This window comes from Schistocerca piceifrons, chromosome 3, assembly GCF_021461385.2.
Source record: "Schistocerca piceifrons isolate TAMUIC-IGC-003096 chromosome 3, iqSchPice1.1, whole genome shotgun sequence".
Lineage (NCBI taxonomy): Eukaryota > Metazoa > Arthropoda > Insecta > Orthoptera > Acrididae > Schistocerca > Schistocerca piceifrons.
Genome location: NC_060140.1, coordinates 57215448 through 57236783, shown reverse-complemented (window position 1 = coordinate 57236783; position 21336 = coordinate 57215448). Strand labels below are relative to the sequence as shown.

General features: G+C 43.0%; 1 protein-coding gene across 1 annotated transcript; it reads left to right on the top strand.

The window, feature by feature from the left end:
- Window positions 1–323: 323 nt before the first annotated feature.
- Window positions 324–1903, top strand: LOC124788384. Its single transcript, XM_047255650.1, has 2 exons — window positions 324–474; window positions 1638–1903. Exons 1-2 carry the CDS (start codon window positions 324–326, stop codon window positions 1901–1903), a joined length of 417 nt encoding a protein of 138 aa, XP_047111606.1.
- The last annotated feature ends 19433 nt before the right edge of the window (window positions 1904–21336 follow it).

Genomic DNA, 21336 nt, shown 5'->3' with positions numbered 1-21336 from the left:
AAAACCTCAATAACATTGTCGTGGGCGGAGCTTGTGTAGTACGCATTTCTGCCGCTGCCCTTCCATAAGGGTGGGCGCACACGGGAGACTTGTTTGTCAAGCAACTGTCTAGTCTTTTCCGCAGAGTCTGCACAATCATATGTAAGAGCGCACACGGAGCGACGCGACAGCGATGCAACTTTTCAGTTGCTCTGGCCGCCGACAGACGGGCGACGCAACTGTCTTCGTCCTGTCTCCCCTCCCACAGTTTATATGTCTGCGCCCACACGGACGAAAATGTAGTTGCCGTCTCATCTGCAGTTGGAAACTTTGAAGTTCGTAAAATGGCTGTTGCGAGGGATGAAGACATCGATAATGAATTGCTCATAAATGAAGTAGAAAAGAGGCCTGCATTGTTCAATAAAACTTTAAAAGATTATTGTGACGCTAATTTGAAATGCAAACTTTTGGATGAAGTGTGTGTAAACGTGTGGAGTACGATCTGGGGACAACACACTACAGAACAAGAAACAGAAGCAAATAAGTTTTTATTTTACAAAGTTGCTTTTATTGGCATATTTTTAACATTGTTTTTATATTACACTTCTTAATAATGTTTTGTGGATGGAACAAGTAAGTTTTTCACTGCTGTTGAGTCGTAGTGAAATCAGTGTCCAATGTACTGCCACGAAAAAAATCCACCAGAGTACGTGAAATAGGTTGCAAAATAGTTGCGTATATTGACAGCAGATACAGTTATAGCCTGGTGTTCAATGTCTATACTCTGCAGTGAACATTCATAAGCCATATCTGTAAAGTTGATTCCATCTCTTCTACGCACAAAATTGTGGATCACACGATTTGCTTTGACTATTGAATCGTAGAAATCGAAGGTAAGATCAAGAGGTCTATGGAAAATACGCCACTTGTTCGTCAGTATACCAAATATGCATTCAGCCATAGGACGAGTAGTTGTAAGCGTATGGTTGATAATTTTCTTTAATGGGGTTAGCGTTTTTTTTAGCAAATGATAGCAAAATGTGTCTCAATAAACAAAAAGCTTCATCAGCTAGCAAACAAAAAGGCTTTGGTTCGCGTTGTGGATAGTTAGGCAACGTTCGGCCGTTCGGCATGTTCAGAAGGTTACGTTACAGCTTTTTGCCAACATCCGAAGTGTTAAAAACTGAATAATCACCTGCTACTCCATTTGCACCAACATCAATGAAGACAAATTGATATTCAGCTCGATCGATGCCATCAACACCACAGAAAAGAATTTTTTATAATTAAAAAATATTCGAATATGTTTTCTGTATTTAGCACCTATGATGGTTTTTTTTATAGAACTGTTCATCAATGTGCAACTACTCTTCTTCAAATTTCTCTGGCATAACCGTAGGTTGCAAGACATTCCATACTTCACTGCATGTTGCTTTCACTATTTTTCGGATTGTGCTTGTAACAATCAAGTAGTTGTATGAAAGATCGTTGAAACTTCATTCAGTTGTCAGATACCTGAAAAGGAGTTATAATAATTTATGAAGTTTCGTAAATGATTTAAAGTAACTGAATTATAATAGGTTTCATTTTTATTTCATAAAAAAAAACTAAAATCTACAACATGTCCAGCGTTTCAGTTTATTGTCTTCGTTTCCTAGGAACGCTGGAACAACGAAGATGGGAAAATCTAAGGACATGCTTTGCAAGAGAATTGCGTGAGCAAAAATCGGCCAAGTCTGGACAACCAGCCGGAAAGCGCCGAAAGTACAAATTTTACGATCAGCATTTGTTTATTCAACCAACCGTAGAAGTACCTGAAACAAGTGGAAATGCTGAACCAGTAGTAAGCGATGAGGAACCTGAGGAAACAGACAACGTTAAAGGGCACCCATTGTTCGTTCTTCACATACCTGTTACAATCTAAATAAAACGAAGAAGAGTTAGGAAGAAACTTTATATACTTCGAGACAAGAAAGAAACCGCTTCATCAATGGATGACTCTGCAACACATTTTGCATTGTCTCTTGTACCTATGCTGAAAGCAATACCCAGACTTTGAATGATCGATGCACAAATTGAGAGGTAATAAGACGTTTCCATGACACGTGTCTATCAAATGACAGACGTTTCAGTGCTGGCGTTCGGTGTTCTAGCTTCTCCACCCCCACGCGAGTTTTACTGCAACATCTATGTCTGACCATCAACCTACTTCATGATTGCAACAGTGTAAACTCATACCTGACTAATTTTTCTGTGCCTTTAGATGTATCACAAACTACGTACGATGTCACTACACTCAACAGTGTTTAAACTTTATACCTGCACTAATTTTCAGCCGTTTCAGTCAGTTGCTTTGGACATAATTTATACAAAATGTATCGATTACTGTTAATAACTGGTTTTCTCGAATAATAAACAATATCAAACAAAATAAAAATGTGTAATTTTATGCTATCTACCTTAATATAACACCGAGCTTCTCTTCTGGTGGACTCGCCAGTCGCATATTTGTATTTTGGTTGGTGATGGCACGTCCCAGAATTGTGACTAGCTCGTCGAATGACGTTACATTCATGCAGAAATAACTGAAGAATTTCTCTGGGTTATCTTAGTTCTTGAAATATTAAAAGTGAATTTCCCTTGATTTAGTCTTTCAGACATAAGCGGGCGAATGCAACACTTCCTTTTCCGTTGTTTTGTCCTTTGTCAAATGATAAGAGCACAAACCACTGCAGTCTCAAAACAATCCGTCTCTATGCACTGGTCGACTGCACTACAAAAACCCTTTAAAACGCGCCCGCTGTCAAGAAACAGTTGTTCATCGTGAGCGAGCTCTCAAAAACCGAAGCAACAGGAAAGCAACAAAGACGAAATGGTTGAGCGACAGGAATTTAGTGTCACGTGTGTTGTCGACCTGGCTTGTTCTGCTCATCTGAAGTGATTGTTTTTGCTAGCGCTGTTTCGTTCTTGTTTCGTTTTTTATGATGGCAAGTGTAAGTGACAAAGTGCAGCTGTGAAATTTTGTTTTCTACTCGGTAAAAATGCTGCTGAAAGTGTTTTAATGTTAAAAATAGCTTACCAACATGACGCTACGGCAAAAATTCCAATTTACGAGTAGTTTGCTCGATTTAAAAATGCCGACATGCCTATTGATCACAAAAGTCGTTCTGGACGTCCATCAGCTGCCGTAATCGACGAAAGCATCGAAAACATTCGAGAGCTTGTGTTCAAGACCGTCGACAGACAATTGACCAACTGACAGGGATTAGGGGGTTATCTTGGAAGTCGGTTCAGTCAAAAAAAGATCCGATTTGTAGCGGACAGGAGACTGGTTCTTCCAACACGACAACGCACCTGCAGAGACAGCTGTCTCTGTTAGATATTTTTTAGCTAAAATGGCATGGTTCCGCTACCCCACGCACCTGAACTGGGTCTGTGCCACTTTTCTTATTTTGGAGCATGGAAAGGGGGATGAAAGGACACAGATTTGCCAACATTGAAGAAGTCAGGAAAAAAAACGAGGGAAAGACTGTCAGCCACTTCTAAAAATAACCACAAGGAAAAATGTTTCGAACGGAGGAAGCACCGCTGGGACAAAGGTATTAATTGTAATGGAGAGTATTTTGAAGGGGATAAGGTTTTTTTGTAAGCAACTTGAAAATATATAGTTTTTAAAAAATAATTCCGGTTATTTTTAGGGTATCGCCTCGTAAAAAGCTTTAGTCAGCTGGTAGAACGTAGACGTTCAACACGCATACGCAAAGTTTCTATGCGTATCGGTGTTCCACATATAAAAATATGACGTACATTATGCATGCAGTGTCACTATTCTTGTGGCTTTTACCGGATTCAAAATCTTCCTGTAAGGATATCATGAACTACACTGCGCAACAGAATTAACGGACCACTTATTCGAACCCCCGTAATTGTCTCCGTTGCGATGCTTACGTTTGATGTTTGGGTCAAAGGCGGCTACAGCCTCTTTATCTGAAGGTGCAAAACAGTGGCTACCTTGAAATAGACGGGTGTCGACACATGCGGAAAAGATACCATAGCTCACAAGTTCAGTAGCGTGTAAATTTGGTTAATGAAGTCCCCTTGGCTCCAACTTTCATCATAATTCTGCCCAACACCGCCGTTGACGTGTCACACGACGGGATAGTCGGCACAGATCCTGTTAAGCACATTTCATCCTGTAGTTTCACGGCTCTGGATGGAGGTCAGAGTCACTACACCTTGCACTGAACTCGCTCCATTTTCTTATGAGTGGATAAATAAAACATTTCAAGCACATCACCGCTCAGACTCAACACGAAAAGGCCTCAAGTGGTTGCATAAATGTAGCCAAAGAAAACATGTCTATCCCTAGCACGTTCATTCAGACACATTTCTCTGTCGAAAACAGCAGTTTGCAGAGCGGTGAGTGGTGAGCAACCGTCTTAACACTCTTTGATATTGCCGACATCTCCCTGATGCTTCAACATTCCTGTAACGACACCATGGGCTAGCGACGCTGCTGAACATGATCTCACTACCTTGGAGCGCAGTGCGCCCACACGTTTCGCTCTGTGTACAGGGTGGACACCACTAGGGACCGTTCAAAACCATTCAACGAAATTTTAAGGCGATCCGAAGCAGCACAGGGTTTTTATTCTTCATCAGTGCTCCTCTTGCTGTAGCTTGACAATGGAGGATTGAGACATTGACACATGTGTGAATAAAACAGAAAATGATACCTCTGCTGCCCAGTTCGAAAATAACGTCGGGAGTATCCTCCTTGTCCACATTTATTGAGAATTTAATTAATGTTCCTGTACAGAGGAAACCTAGGTACATAGGCGCATGCAGGAAAGCAAATTGCACAGAACAGTACCACCTGGTTGCCTACCTGCAGGCGCATGACGTACTGCAAGGATTTTCTCTGTAGAGGACATTTTTGAAATTTTTTGTAAATGAGGGCGTGTGCTACCGAGTGTTTTGCTCGATTGAGCAATCTCAGAGGGTAATTTTGTCGTTTTATTCACGTTTGAGTCAGTGCCATACTCCTCTGTGATCATGCCACAGAAGGACGCAAAGCAGAAGGTCTGGAAAAGAATAAACGCTCTTTGCTGCCTTGTCTCACGTTCAGATTTCTTCGAATGGTTTTGAAAGGCCCGTACTGCTTCCAACATGTACACAGCAGCAAAAAAAATTGCTTTCGCAGTGCACGCCAAGGGGGTGAGATCGCGTTTAGCGTGTATTCAGGTCCACAGTGTCCTTAGAGAAAGGCTGAAGCGTGCGAAGGTGTCCGCACTGTCAAAGGTTGTCAAGAGCATCATTCTGTTCTTCACCCCCTGTGGACTGTCATTTTCGATCGTGGGAATCTACGCTGCAACGAAAGGGGTTGTTGCATTCACGCCCTTTATGCCAACCCGTGAGGCCTTTCCGTGTCGATTCTGAGCGGCAGTGTGTGTGAAATGTTTTCCTCAGACAACTGCGTCATTTCAACACTGGGCGCCGAGATTCTGACGTCCATCATAGACCCGTAAAATGGAGTGGCGAAATGCAGTTAAGAGTGGCTGTGACGAGCTTCCTATTGTGTGAAGCGTCCATGGCGGTGTTGGGCAGACTTTTGGTGAATTTAGGTGCCAATCCGAAACCATTAACCCACTGTACTTGTCGCATTAACTTCTGAGCTCTAGCGTTTTCTTCACAGGTGACAACATCTTGCTGTCTGAAGAAGCATCCAGTCCAAAGGCGACCTCGTAGGGTGGCACGCTTTTGCACAATCACAGAGGAATGTTGCGCGTACCTGTGAGTGAAAGTTCAAACTCAGTGGAAGACAATTATATGGCTTCGAAAATGTGATACCTTAAGTCGGTTGTGCATTGTGTATCCCTGACAGCGAGCTACGTAGCAGCAAGCGCTAGCTGGCGAGCATTACCACCTAGAACTTGGTACAGCCTACTGCTTTCTTTCCTGGACACAGAGCATTGTCGTGTTTCGTCAACAATGCGAGTAATAATTGGTGCCCGACAGCTGCAGTCGGCTGGGCATAGCAGCGTCGCAGGCCTAGCTCAACGAATAAAGTTACACGATTTCGTAAACGTCTCTATATCAACGTCTAATTACCGTTACAGCTCTGTAGACGGCTACTGTTATGGTTTGCAGCCTTTAGCACATCGCAGCTGAAAGCTGGCAACAACGCTACGAGCTGCCAAGGAATTTCTTGCGCAGTGTCTACTATAGTAGCGTGCGTGCGAGAGCACAAACGGGACAGATTCGGTCTATTGGACATTTAGTGATGGAGTTGTGAGCCAGAAATACGCTAATAAATAAAGTGTTTAGCAGCGCATTGAGAGAGATATTTAGTTGCAATAGCAATGCTGAATCGTAGTCGCTTTATTGGAGTCTATCATCAGAGGAATGAGTGTGATACTGTCAGACGATTTGAACTTTCAGGTTATCAATAGTGCTCCCTCATGAAAGAACCCACAGATGACCTCAGAAGAGCTGCGCATGTTGTTGTCAAGAGAATTCGAAAGTGTAATGAAGTCATAGATGGAATTTATTAAAATTAACTTTGAAATTAATCATCAGCCTGATTTAACATAGTCTGTGAATATGTGTGTAGGTAAAGAACAGAAACTGAACACATGTTATGTAAAATATTTTATTCTAATTTGTCTATACTATCATATCCTAAAATATTTAGCACTAGCTGACAAACTTGGCATTTCCCAGGTATTAATTTTTCCATTTTTCTATTAGACACGAAACCTTGCATGTACTCCTGCAGTAGACTCCGTGTGAGATGATCCCGGATTTTCTAGGCGCCTCTATAGGTTCGAATAAATGTATTAAATCTTCATGAATGATGTGGCATTTTTTTTTACTCCTCTAAAATTTTAGGACGTCGCATCTCTTGAAGTATGTGTTGTACGATGATATAATTTTGTAGACAGATTTAAGGGTGTATGAGGATATTACCTGCAAAATATATTGGGAATACATTAAGTATCACAGAACTAATAAATTTAAACATCATACATAATGTGGCAGTTTTTCACGCACCTTAGGTTTTATGACAAATCATATAATTTTATAGATGCATTCTGTGGCTTCTGCCCCTCTAACAAGGGAAGGGGGTGGTCGGCAGGAAGGGAATCCGCTATAAAAACATTGCCAAAACAAGAGGAATGATGGATGCCTCTCAAGATAAATGTTCCCGAGTAATAGCCTCCCATTCGGATCACCGGGGGAGGCGTTTTGCGAAGTTTCCAAAGGTGTTCAAGATCAGAGTGGGAACTCTAAATGTGGGAAAGATGACGTGAAAGGGAAGAGAGATAGTAGACATGATGCAGAGGAGGAAGATAAAGGCTTTGTGTGTGCAAGAGACAAGGTGGAAGGGCAATAAGGCAAAGATCTTAGCTGAAGGCTATAAGCTACTTTATAGTACTGCAAGCCCAGAATCAAGAAATGTAGTTGGAGTTATTCTGCACAGAGAGCTTCAAGAAGAGGTATGTGAAGTCAGCAGAGTAAATGATAGGATCATGTATGCTAAGATGATGTTTGGCGGAGAAATGGTAACAGTGCTGACAGCCTATGCACCACGAGCGGGATGTTCGGAGGACGAGAAGGAAAAGGTTTAGAGAGATTTGGATGGAGTAATGGTCGGAATACCAGAGAATGAAAGCGTGATGGTCGGAGGGAATCTAAATGGTCATGTTGGCGGAAGGAAAGATAGGGAAGAGAGGTGGCATGGAGGAAGGGAAAAAGATAGTGGAATTTGCAGTGGCTTTTGATCTAGTGATTACGAATACCTACTTCCAGCGAAAAAGAGAAATACTAATAATATACAGGAGTGGCGAAAATAAAAGCCAAATTGATTACATATTACGTAGAAGGAAAAATAGTGGAAAAATAATCCAAAAGTGGTTGAATTATTTTGAGAAATTGCTGAATGAAGAAAACGTAAGAGTGAAAACTGAGGAAGGAGGGGCAAACGAAGGATTAACGACGGATATAAGTAGAGATGAATTCGAAGAGACAGTTGAAAAGATGAAAAATGGGAAGGTTGTTGGCCCAGACCAGATTCCCGTTGAGGTAAAAAGGGAATTGAGCTCCTTTGGGATTTAATGAAGAAGATTTGGCGACAGGAGGAGATGCCAGACGAGTGGAGAACTAGTGTGCTGATCCCAATATTGAAGGGGAAAGGTGATGTGCCAGATTGCAGTAACTATAGTGGTATTAAACTGATGGCGCACACAATGAAAATTTGGGAAAGAGTTATAGAAGCAAGATTACGCAAGGAGACTGTGGTGTGTGAAGAACAGTTTGGGTTCATGCCTGGAAGAGGAACGACTGATGCAATACATGCTTTAAGGCAGATAGTGGAGAGACATGGGGAGCTACAAGCCGATCTACATATGGCTTTCATTGATTTGGAGAAAGCATATGACAGAGTCCCAAGGGACGAAATATGGAGAAGTATGAGAGAGCAGTGCGTGCCAGAGAAGTACGTGAGGTTAGTGAAGGGAATCTACAGAGGAGCAATGACACAGGTGGGCATGACAAAGAAGTTTCCAGTAAAAGTAGGGTTACATCGTCTGCGCTTAGTCCCTACCTCTTTGACCTGATTATGGGTATGATGGTGAAAGATGTAAAGACGGAAGCATCGTGGAATATGATGTTTGCGGATGACGTGGTTCTTTGTGAGAAGAGCATCGACAGACTTGAGGAAAAGCTGGAGGATTGGAGGACACTAGAAGAGAGAAGGATGAAAATTAGCAGGACAAAGGATATTTAGCACTAAAGGATGTGCAGATGAGGCAATGCAAGATCCAGGATGATGAGCTGAAATCGGTCTGGGAATTTAAATACCTGGGGTCGTACATGCAGAAGTATGGAGGACTGGAAAGCGAGATACAACACCGAATAAATTGCGGTTGGAACAACTGGAGGAAAATGAGTGGAGTGTTGTGTGACAAGAAGGTGAGCATTGGGTTGAAAGGGAAAGTATACAAGTCGGTGGTAAGGTCTGCTATGATACACAGGACAGAGACATGGCCAATCACAGTATCCCAGGAAAGGGAAATGGAAGTGGCAGAAATGAGGATGCTGAGGTGGATGTGTGGGGTAACAAGGAAGGACAGGATTAGAAATGAATTTGTTAGAGGAGTTGTGAAAGTGGGACCCATGGGGAAAAAGATACAAGAGCGCAGACTAAGGTGGTACGGACACTTACAGAGAAAAGGGGAAGAGTATATCGGAAACAGAGTTGAAGATATAAAGATTGAAGGAACGAGAAGGAGAGGAAGACCGAAGATGAGGTGGAAGGATAAGATATCCGGGGATCTAAAGGAGAAAGGATGGAAGAAGGAAGAGGCAATGGATAGAGAACTATGGAGGAGAAGGCTCCAGAAGAGCAACGCCGACCCTACGTGACGTGGGACAAGGCGACGATAAAGAAGAAGAAGAAGAAGAAGAAGATTCGGTGGCATATTTGGACACTGTCTGAAAAATTTGTTTCGAATAGAATTTGTAGCAAAGAAGTAATAAATTTAAACGTCACATAAAATGCTGCTGCTTTTCACGTCTCTTCGTGTTTATGACGTCATATCTCCTAAAATGCGCATGCGTGGAACCATGATATAGTTTTGTAGGTGCATTTAGCGGCTTAGGAGGTGTTTGAGAAGAGTAGTGAGACTGATTGTTCATTTACCGAAGCTTGTATTTGTTTCAAACAATAGTATTGTCCCCTTCAATGTACGAGGGTCGTTCAAGAAGTAATGACCCAAATTTTTTTCTCACAACATATTTATTGTTAAGAGTCAGAATTTTTCTGTCTCCATCTTGTTCTATGGTCGTACGCCAACATTGTGTAAGAGCATGTATTCCCTGCTGGTAAAAGCTCTTGTCCTGTAGGCGTATCCGTGTTTTCACTGCATGACTGACACTCCCGTCATCTTCAACGTGTGTTCGTCGCAGATAATCGTTAAGCAGCTCAAAGAAATGGAAGTCCGAGGGTGGCTGGTCAAGACTGAAGAGTGGATGAGACAATGATGTCTAACCCAATTTGTCGATGTGATCCTCGGTTGTCAGACTTGTGTGTGGGCATGCATTATCGTGTTGGAGCAAGATTTCTTCTGGATTCTTGTCCGATCGAACACCTCGGAAACGGTTCTTCAGTTTATTCAAAGGCTTCACATATGCCTCTGAACTGATGGTTGACCGTCTTGGCATCACATCCACGAGAATGATGCCACCACAATTCCAGAAGACTGTCATCATGAATACTTTTAGCTGAGGGGGTTTTCTTGAATTTCTTCTTTTGTGGTGAATGAGGATGATGCCACTCCATGAACCGCCTTTCTGTTTCCGGCGCAAAGTGGTACACCGAGCTTTCAGCTTTCATTCCCTGTAACGACCCATGACAGTAAGGCCTCTCCATCAGTATCAAAACGCTTCAACAATTCAGATGAAATGGACTTTCTTTGAACCTTGTCGTCCTCTGTGAGCATTCGTGGAACCCACCGATAGCACCTCATTGAATAGCCGAGAGTCCCGATCATTGCAGACGCACTTCCATTTGCTGACCGACAACTGTAGATCTAATTGTCGAGCTGTAATGCACCTGTCTGCACGAATAATGGCATCCACACGATTCATCATGTCTGGAACAGTGGCTGTGACAGGACGTCCTGAGCGTGGCTGATCATGGAGCTCTGTTTCTGAATTTCCTAACGCTGTAACTTCCTTCACCCATCGCCCAATTGTAATGCTATCAACTGCAGCATCGAAATACACTGCACAGAAACGTTTATGGGCGTTCAGGACTGTTTCTCTTTCTGCACACAAAAATTCCATAACAGCACACTGCTTGTAACGTGAGTCGTATGTAGACGCCATTTTAACAGTGTACTACGGCTCTGCCAGGATGGTTCGAAACTTCACCGGCGCACAGAGCAAACATAAAATGTGAAGCACCAAGGACCTTTGTCTGTGTATATTAACGGCGTTTTTTAAAAAGTGTGGGGCATTACTTATTGTACGAGCCTCATGGTTCCCTTCGGCAGCTATACACCGGCGCATCCGTTGTTCCCAATCTTCGTAGCAGCCCTGAAAGGCCTCTAACATAACGGTCACATTCTTTTGAATGTTCTCCAAATTTCCAAAATGACGTCCTTTCAAGACATTTTTCAATTTAGAGAAAAGAAAAAGTCACAAGGACTCAGATCAAGTGAACTGCAGGGCTGTGAAACAACAGGAATGTCGTTTGATGTCAAAAATTCCACAATGGAAGTGGCCGCGTGCCATGGAGTGGTGTCAAGACACAGCACCCACATGTCTGCAATATTTGCTCTCACCCGATTCACGCTTTTCCCAAACCTTTCTAGGGCATCTGTGTAAAATACTTGGCTGACAATTTGTCCTAGAGAAACAAATTCTTTAAGAACTGTATACCTACTGTCAAAAAAGCAAATCAGCATTGTTTTGATCTTTGATTTCCTCATTTGAGTATTTTTCGGTCGAGGAGATGTCTCAGTGTGCCATATTCTTCCGCTCTGTCTCAGGATCGTACTAAAAATCCAGGATTCATCGCCTGTGATCGCACGACTGAACCATTCGTCGTCATTGGCAGTCCTCTCAAGAAGATCAACGCACGCGTTTCCTTGATTATCCTTCAGCTCAGTTGTGAGGTTTTCCGTAAACATTTTGCCATAAACATTTCGCATGTGTAAAACTTTTGTCAAAGTTTATTGTAAGGTGAAAGTGTTTTACAGCTCATCTATCCTCCTTATTGTTAAACGTCGGTCTCATTTCACAAGAGCACTCACACGTTCGAGGCTTCCTTACGTTTTTAAAATTGAAGGTCTATCTGAGCGTGGTTCGTCTTCAACGTGTTCTCGGCCTTCTAAAAATGATTTCTGTCTGCGAAAAACTTGGACTCTTGCTAAGGAATGTGCCGCACAGGCCTGTTTCGACTTCCCAACGGTCATACTCCGTATTCCACAAGTTTAACACAAAACTTGATCGACTAAGATTCCTTTAAATTCCGCTGCTCCATTTTCACAACACATAACAAAACACAATTTAACTGATGGCGCTCTCAAAAATCAAGTGATGACTGTACGGAGCTGAAACTCGGACTCAGCATCTGGAAGGGATGAACACACCTGTCTACACGAGTATAACAACACAGTGTTGCCAAATCGGTCGCAGTATTATCTGTCTCATTACTTTTCTCACACTCTTTGTATGAGGATACTGTCTACGCAATATTGCGAATACATTTGGTAGCACAGAAGCAATAATCTTTGTATGAGGATACTGTCTACGCAATATTGCGAATAAATTTGGTAGCACAGAAGCAATAAATTTAAACATCATGCTTGATGGGGCAGCTTTTCACACATACCATTTTGATGACGCCATGTATCACCACCTATGATACAGGGTGTTTCAGAAATGACCGGTATATTTGAAACGGCAATAAAAACTAAACGAGCAGCGATAGAAATACACCGTTTGTTGCAATATGCTTGGGATAACAGTACATTTTCAGGCAGACAAACTTTCGAAATTACAGTAGTTACAATTTTCAACAACAGATGGCGCTGCGGTCTGGGAAACTCTATAGTACGATATTTTCCACATATCCACCATGCGTAGCAATAATATGGCCTAGTCTCTGAATGAAATTACCCGAAACCTTTGACAACGTGTCTGGCGGAATGGCTTCACATGCAGATGAGATGTACTGCTTCAGCTGTTCAATTGTTTCTGGATTCTGGCGGTACACCTGGTCTTTCACGTGTCCCCACAGAAAGAAGTCACAGGGGTTCATGTCTGGCGAATAGGGAGGCCAATCCACGCCGCCTCCTGTATGTTTCGGATAGCCCAAAGCAATCACACGATCATCGAAATATTCATTCAGGAAATTAAAGACGTCGGCCGTGCGATGTGGCCGGGCACCATCTTGCATAAACCACGAGGTGTTCGCAGTGTCGTCTAAGGCAGTTTGTACCGCCACAAATTCACGAAGAATGTCCAGATAGCGTGATGCAGTAATCGTTTCGGATCTGAAAAATGGGCCAATGATTCCTTTGGAAGAAATGGCGGCCCAGACCAGTACTTTTTGAGGATGCAGGGACGATGGGACTGCAACATGGGGCTTTTCGGTTCCCCATATGCGCCAGTTCTGTTTATTGACGAAGCCGTCCAGGTAAAAATAAGCTTCGTCAGTAAACCAAATGCTGCCCACGTTCATATCGCCGTCATCAATCCTGTGCACTATATCGTTAGCGAATGTCTCTCGTGCAGCAATGGTAGCGGCGCTGAGGGGTTGCCGCGTTTGAATTTTGTATGGATAGAGGTGTAAACTCTGGCGCATGAGACGATACGTGTACGTTGGCGTCATTCGGACCGCAGTTGCAACACGGCGAACGGAAACCCGAGGCCGCTGTTGGATCACCTGCTGCACTAGCTGCGCGTTGCCCTCTGTGGTTGCCGTACGCGGTCGCCCTACCTTTCCAGCACGTTCATCCGTCACGTTCCCAGTCCGTTGAAATTCTTCAAACAGATCCTTTATTGTATCGCTTTTCGGTCCTTTGGTTACATTAAACCTCCGTTGAAAACTTCGTCTTGTTGCAACAACACTGTGTTCTAGGCGGTGGAATTCCAACACCACAAAAATCCTCTGTTCTAAGGAATAAACCATGTTGTCTACAGCACACTTGCACGTTGTGAACAGCACATGCTTACAGCAGAAAGACGACGTACAGAATGGCGCACCCACAGACTGCGTTGTCTTCTATATCTTTCACATCACTTGCAGCGCCATCTGTTGTTGAAAATTGTAACTACTGTAATTTCGAAAGTTTGTCCGCCTGAAAATGTACTGTTGTCCCAAGCATATTGCAACAAACGGTGTATTTCTATCGCTGCTCGTTTAGTTCTTATTGCCGTTTCAAATATACAGGTCATTTTTGAAACACCCTGTAGGTACGTGGTTGTTACGCCCACAGCGATTGTTGCCTAACATTAAGGGACATATATCCGAAGTTTGTCTGAAATCAGTCCACCCACTGCTTTAGGAGGAGATGAATATAAATACAGACAGCCATCTTTATAGTACTAGCTAACAAACGCGGCACTGCCCAGGTATTCGTTTTGTCAATTTCCTATTAGAAACCAAAAGAAAAAATTGACATGTTTGTAGCAGACTATCGAAAAAAAATTTCATTCCATGTTTTCACGAAAACGTCTTTGAAATTATGAAATAGTCTTGCAAAGAAGTTTGCTCAATGTATAAGTACAGTAAGCAAATTAAGAAACGTGATCCGCCGGCCGGAGTGGCCGAGCGGTTAAAGGCGCTACAGTCTGGAACCGCACGACCGCTACGGTCGCAGGTTCGAATCCTGCCTCGGGCATGGATGTGTGTGATGTCCTTAGGTTAGTTAGGTTTAAGTAGTTCTAAGTTCTCGGGGACTTATGACCACAGCAGGTGAGTCCCATAGTGCTCAGAGCCATTTGAACCAAACGTGATCCAGAAGGGTCTTGTGTACGCTGGGTTCAGCTGCTTCAAATGGCTCTGAGCACTATGGGACGCAACTGCTGAGGTCATTAGTCCCCTTGAACTTAGAACTAGTTAAACCTAACTAACCTAAGGACATCACAAACACCCATGCCCGAGGCAGGATTCGAACCTGCGGTTCCAGACTGCAGCGCCTTTAACCGCACGGCCACTTCGGCCGGCTTCAGCTGCTTCGTCTGTCTACAATGCGATTTTGTAAACGTCCCTATGGCAACGCCTCTCCATATCTCTACAGACGGCAATTGTTTTCGCCTACAGCCGTCTGCACTTCGCAGTTGAAATCTGTCAAAATCACTTCTGGGTGTCTCGGATTTCCTTCAGTTGTCTTAACTGTTATGATGCCTTAGTGGTAACGGATAAATCTATTAGAACTCCACGCTGCTGAGGCATATTTTTAGCGTCTCAGAATTCATGACATAAGTCTTAAACTGTGTGCCTCACAACGATATAACTGTGTAGGTACATTCAACGGCGTATGTGGATACTGTCTGCGAAATATGTTGCGAATAAAATTTATCTGAAAGTAGTAATAAATTTAATCATCATGCAAAATTCAGCAGGTCTTTTTTCACGCATCTCTGTGTTTATGACATCATATCTCTTGAACTACAGTTGGTACTATGACAAGCTTTTGTAGGAGCATTTAGCACCATATGTGGAGAGTGATCGCGAAATTTATTGCGAGTAGAGTTAGTAGCACAAAAGCAATAAATTTAAATGCACGCAGGATGCAGTAGTTTTTCACGAAACTTATTGTTTATGATGTCATATCGGCTGAACTATTATTGGTAGGTGCTTCTTACCCCGACAGCTATTCGTATCTGACAGGGGGTACGTGTACCAAGTTTGGCAGAAATCGGTCCAGTGATTTAGGAGGACCTGAGAACATACATACACAAACAAAAACCCACATACGTACATACATCTATTTTTTTAATATGTATATGTAGAACCTGTATAGTATTTCTCTCTCGTTGACTTTTCTGTTGCCTCCTCCTTCTATATTTAGTTTGCCTTGCGTGTGTGTTTATCGGGGAGAATGATGAACAATAAATACTTCACATGCATTTACACTTCAAACAGATTATTTTTGTCGAAACGTGTGGAGATTATTTAAATAACAGTTGTGAGTAATAGATGCGAGTCTAAAAATTTTGCCTTGTCTTACCATCACTGACTTTTTCGTAATTTTTTTACGCTACTGTAACAAATTATTCTGATGGATTTATATGGAGCAAAGGAGAAACGAGATTTAACCACTGAAATGGAAGATGAGATAGGGACAGAGGGAAAAGGAGCTGCAATTCTGACTCCTGAAGTAGAAAAAGCAATAAAGGAAATGACGGGACGTAAATCTTCTGAAATGGGTGGTATTGTTACTGAATAACTTCAGCGTATGAATGGAGAAGATAAAGCTTTGTGCAATGCGATATACGTCCGTGATACATGGCCAGAAGACATTGTGTCAAGCCAGTGATAGTTCCAATCCTGAAAACATCGGGAACCAAGAAACCCCCCGAATACAGAACAACAAGTATAATCCCTCATGCTGCTTATATTAAACTGTAGACTGGTACGTGTAATGGAAGAGGACGTAGGAGAAGATCAATTTGGTTTCAGAAAAGAGAGACATGCACGAGTTCCTGTGGGTGAGATCCTATAGGACTGATTAGGGTGATAAGTGAAACTGTATAGAAAGAAGAAAACGAATGAGTTTGTGTTCAATAAATCTAGAAAAGGCATCTGACCGATAAGAGATGCAAATTCTAAAACTAAAGGTTAACTAAAGGAAAAGGAAACCAATTGAAGACTTGTACGCTGGGCAGAAAGTAATCACAAAGGAACTGGGTTGAGAGACTAATTTGAAATGGGAATTGGAATAAGGTAAGGTTGTTGTTAACTAACTTTGTTTACCATGTTCATCGAAGAGTTGGCAATGAAGACGCTAGAAGCAGAGAAGGAAGGAGTAAGCACACGAGGCCACAACAGCAACAACTGCATGAGGTTTTTCTGATGCTTGGAGTTAAAACAATTTGTATGTATATATATATATGTGTGGTGTTTGTTCTTAAGGACATGTTCGAAAGAAAAAATGCTATATATATATATATATATATATATATATATATATATATATATATAGTATTTAGGTAAGCATCTACAGTGCGGGGATCAACGGCCTTCTACGCCTTAGTTATATATATATATATATATATATATATATATATATATATATATATGGTGAGTCACCTAACATTACAGCTGGATGTATTTCGTAAACCACATCAAATACTGACGAATCGATTCCACATACCGAACGTGAGGAGAGGGGCTAGTGTAATTGGTTAATACAAACCATAAAAAAATGCACGGAAGTATGTTTTTTAACACAAACCTACGTTTTTGTAAATGGAACCCCGTTAGTTTTGTTAGCACATCTGAACATATATACAAATACGTAATCAGTGCCGTTTGTTGCATTCTAAAATGTTAATTACATCCGGAGATATTGTAACCTAAAGTTGACGCTTGAGTACCACTCCTCCGCTGTTCGATCGTGTGTATCGGAGAGCACCGAATTACGTAGGGATCCAAAGGGAACGGTGATGGACCTTAGGTACAGAAGAGACTGGAACAACACATTACTTACACATGCTAACACCTTTTTATTGGTCCTTTTCACTGACGCACATGTACATTACCATGAGGGGTGAGGTACACGTACACATGTGGTTTCCGTTTTCAATTACGGGGTGGAATAGAGTGTGTCCCGACATTTCAGGCCAATAGATGTTCAATGTGGTGGCCATCATTTGCTGCACGCAATTGCAATATCTGGCGTAATGAATGTCGTACACGCCGCAGTACATCTGGTGTAATGTCGCCGCAGGCTGCCACATTACGTTGTTTCATATCCTCTGAGGTTGCAAGCACATCACGGTACACATTCTCCTTTAACGTACCCCAGAGAAAGAAGTCCAGAGGTGTAAGATCAGGAGAACGGGCTGGCCAATTCATGCGTCCTCCACGTCCTATGAAACGCCCGTCGAACGTGTACCTCACCCCTCATGGTAATGTACATGTGCGTCAGTGAAAAAGACCAATAAAAAGGTGTTTGCATGTGGACGTAATGTGGTGGTCCAGTCTCTTCTGTACCTAAGGTCCATCACCTTCCCTTTGGATCCCTACGTAATTCGGTGCTCTCCGATACACACGATCGAACAGCGGAGGAGTGGTACTCAAGCGTCAATTTTAGGTTACAATATCTCCGGATGTAATTAACATTTTACAATGCAACAAACGGCACTGATTACGTATTTGTTTACACGTTTAGATGTGCTAATAAAACTAACGGGGTTCCATTTAAAAAAACGTAGGTTTGTGTTAAAAAACATACTTCCGTGCATATTTTTATGGTTTGTGTTAACCAGTTACAGTAGCCCCTCTCCTCACGTTCGGTATGTGGAATCGATTCGTCAGTATTTGATGTGGTTTACGAAATATATCCAGCGGTAATGTTAGGTGACTCACCCTATATATATATATATATATATATATATATATATATATATATATATATAAAACTAAGGCGTAGAAGGCCGTTGATCCCCGCACTGTAGATGCTTACCTAAACCGAAATCTTACGGGAATCGGCGAGATGCCTCGAATAATGAGGCTAATTAGCAGAGTGGTGGGTGGTATAAATTGAGAATTGGCTTTGATGGAAGGCGTGCTAGGCTAGTTCTTGCGGCTGTGGTGACTACCGTGGCGAGATGGCATAGTGGTCAGCGCACCTGCCTAGTAAACAGGAAACCCAAGGTCAAATCCCAGTCCGGCACCGGTTTTGATGTAAATCAATGCTCACTGGCAGCTCATGTCTTTAAATCCCTTGTGTCTTAAAGTAACATCTGTCAAAAGACCACTGCATGGCCTTGAAGAATGACTGTAAGAGCACGAAATGATGACCCACACGAGGAGACCTACGGAGATGAGAGTTCATGACAAACAAGAAATCAAAGTATTAACAACAGAATATCAACCTGAACGCGTTGTGCGGTACAGGAGACCGTGCAGCCCGGAAACAGAAAATTGTACGAAAGGAAATAAAATAAGATCAAGATCTGCAGGGCAAAGCCAGCTTTCCAGAAACGAAACGTTTATTGCGTTTATTGTGCAGCAAAATGGTACTGAAGTTACTGACGGAAGGTTGACTAAAGGCTTGGTGTGGAATATTTCAGTGTACCTGTGTGGAAACTGCACACTGAAGAAGAGAGAATGAGACACGACTGAAGCATACAAACTGTGAGTTTGCTGGAGAACAGAGAAATCAAAATGGGTAAATAAAGAGGAGAACGGTGAAGTAATCCAAATGAAAGAGCAACAACCAATCTCATAAGCTTTGTTAAGAAAAGGAAAGCAGACTGGGTGTGAAATATACCGCGACGGTGGCAGGTGTGTTGTAGCGCCTCGAAGTGCTCCACGTCCCCTGCTAAGCTGGCTCTGAAGCCGCTCAATTGCGAAAGTGCAGCCGGTGCAGGATTTTTTGCAGGAACTGAGCTCTCGATCATGTCCCGTAACTGTTCCATTAGTTCTAATTCTGCAGAATGTTCTTCAAATCCATCACAAACAGTTGTGGACCTGTGAAATGACATCGTTTTTCGGGAACGTGAAGTCCATGAATGGTTGCAAATGGTCTCCGAATAGTTGACCATAATCGTGGACCAAATCCGTTCTTATAAACACAGGCCATTCGTTATAAGGCCACCACTATCTTGCACCGTGCCTTTTGTTGACAACTTGGGTCCATGGCTTCGTTGGGTGTGCGGCACACTCGAAAGCTACCTTTAGCTGTTACCATCTGAAATCTGGACTGACGAGGCCAGGGTCTTTCAGTCATCTAGGATCCAACCAACATGGTCACGAACCCAGGAGAGTCGCGGTAGGGGATGTCGTGCTGTTAGGAAAGGCACTCGTGTCGGTTTTCTGCTACCACAGCCCGTTAACAACACATTTCGCAGTACTTTCCTAACGGATACGTTAGTCGTACGTTCCACTTTGATTTCTGCGGTTCTTTCAAGCAGTGTTGCTCGTCTGTCAGCACTGACAATTCTACGCAAGCGCCGCTGCTCTCTGTCGTTAAGTGAAACCCGTCGGCCACTGCGTTGCCCGTGGTGAGACTGAATGCCTGAAATTTGGTATTCTCGGCGCACTATTCACACCATCTAGCAATATTGACTTCCCTAACGAGTTCCGAAACATAACGTCCTACGCGTCTAGCATCACATACCATTGCTGATTGAAAGTCTATTACTTCCCGTCGTGCGGCCGTAATCAAGTCGGAAATCTTATTCGCATACATCACCTGAGAACAAATGAAAGCTTCACCAGTCCACTGCCCTCTTATACTATGTCTACGCAATGCTGCCGCCATCAGTATATGTGCGTATCGCTACCCCAAGAGCTGTGTCATCTCGACGTAATTCTAGCAACAGCAATAGAAGGCACAGTGAAAGGGCTAATGAAAATGACAAGAATTAAACGCTGAAAAGAGGGAAGTACAAGACCAGGAAGCATCTGGCCTTAAACAGGATCAGACAAAGACAGCAATTGTGCCAAAAGCTTGCCAATAGGCGAAATGCCTTGTGGTGGTAATGGTGAAGAATCCACTTTCGTTGTGAATCTGCTCCATTGTTAACGGTGAAGGGCGCCACTGCCGAAAATCAGAAATGGACACTGGACTGCGAGCGACAAGTACCCGACGACGAAGTGCAATCATCAATGAGAAGCAATGTGCTTTCACAATAGCTTAATAAATAACTCAGAAAGCCACAGCAGGCTAAAAACGGAGACCGCACACAGCGCCGTAATCAGAACTAGTGACGTAATGTTGCAGCTGGAGAGACGCACGCTGCCTTTATTGCCCTGCAGGGAACGGCGCGGCTTTCTGTGCGGTATTAAACCGGGCTTTTATCGCCAGACGTCTACATTATGAGGCCGCGTTCGGCCGATTCTGGGGTGCTGCTGCTGCTGCTGTGAGTGGCAACGGCTCTCCACTGCCGGGCATGCCCCTTGACTTAAGGTACTTTGGCTTCATGGTGACTAGCCAACTTTTCAAATACAATCGAATCGCCGTTAATGCCACATGGAAATTCAAAACCGCCGTTCATAGGGAAGCCATGGTTCTATAGGGTTCCCTCTAAGAGAGGGTATGTCGATAGTGTACAGGGTGTCCATAAAGCTTCGATACCACTTCAAAAAATCGTAACGTGGGAACTGTTAGAGCAGGGCCAGCCACGGTGTGCCACACGTCACGCGGACCGGATGTGCCAACAGCCTGTGGGTCAAGACCTGGCCTGTCCCAACTTCCCGGTAGCATTAGCTACAGTGCAACATTTTGTTTAGTACTGCGGTGTACCATTTTCGGTCGGCGCAACCCACGTCACCTGGGCAGAAACGTGATGTCAGCGCTGTCTGCGCTTCGCAATTTGTGCGTGGTATGAAAGATGTTCACAGGTCCAGTGACTATTCGCACAAAGAAGAGGCACTCTAGCGATCTGTCGTCACAAGTGCGTAAAAGAGAATGGCAGTGACAGAAGAAAGCGATGAGACTCTTCAGTATCTACTATGCAATCACATAATCGACGGGTATAGCAGATTTGCTATGAAACGTATTTACAATACCATATAGAAGGAATTTAAAAATCAGTTAACAATGACAGACCAAAAACGTACGACCGACAGCTGAAATTTATTGTTCCGCACATCAAAGTGCACCACAG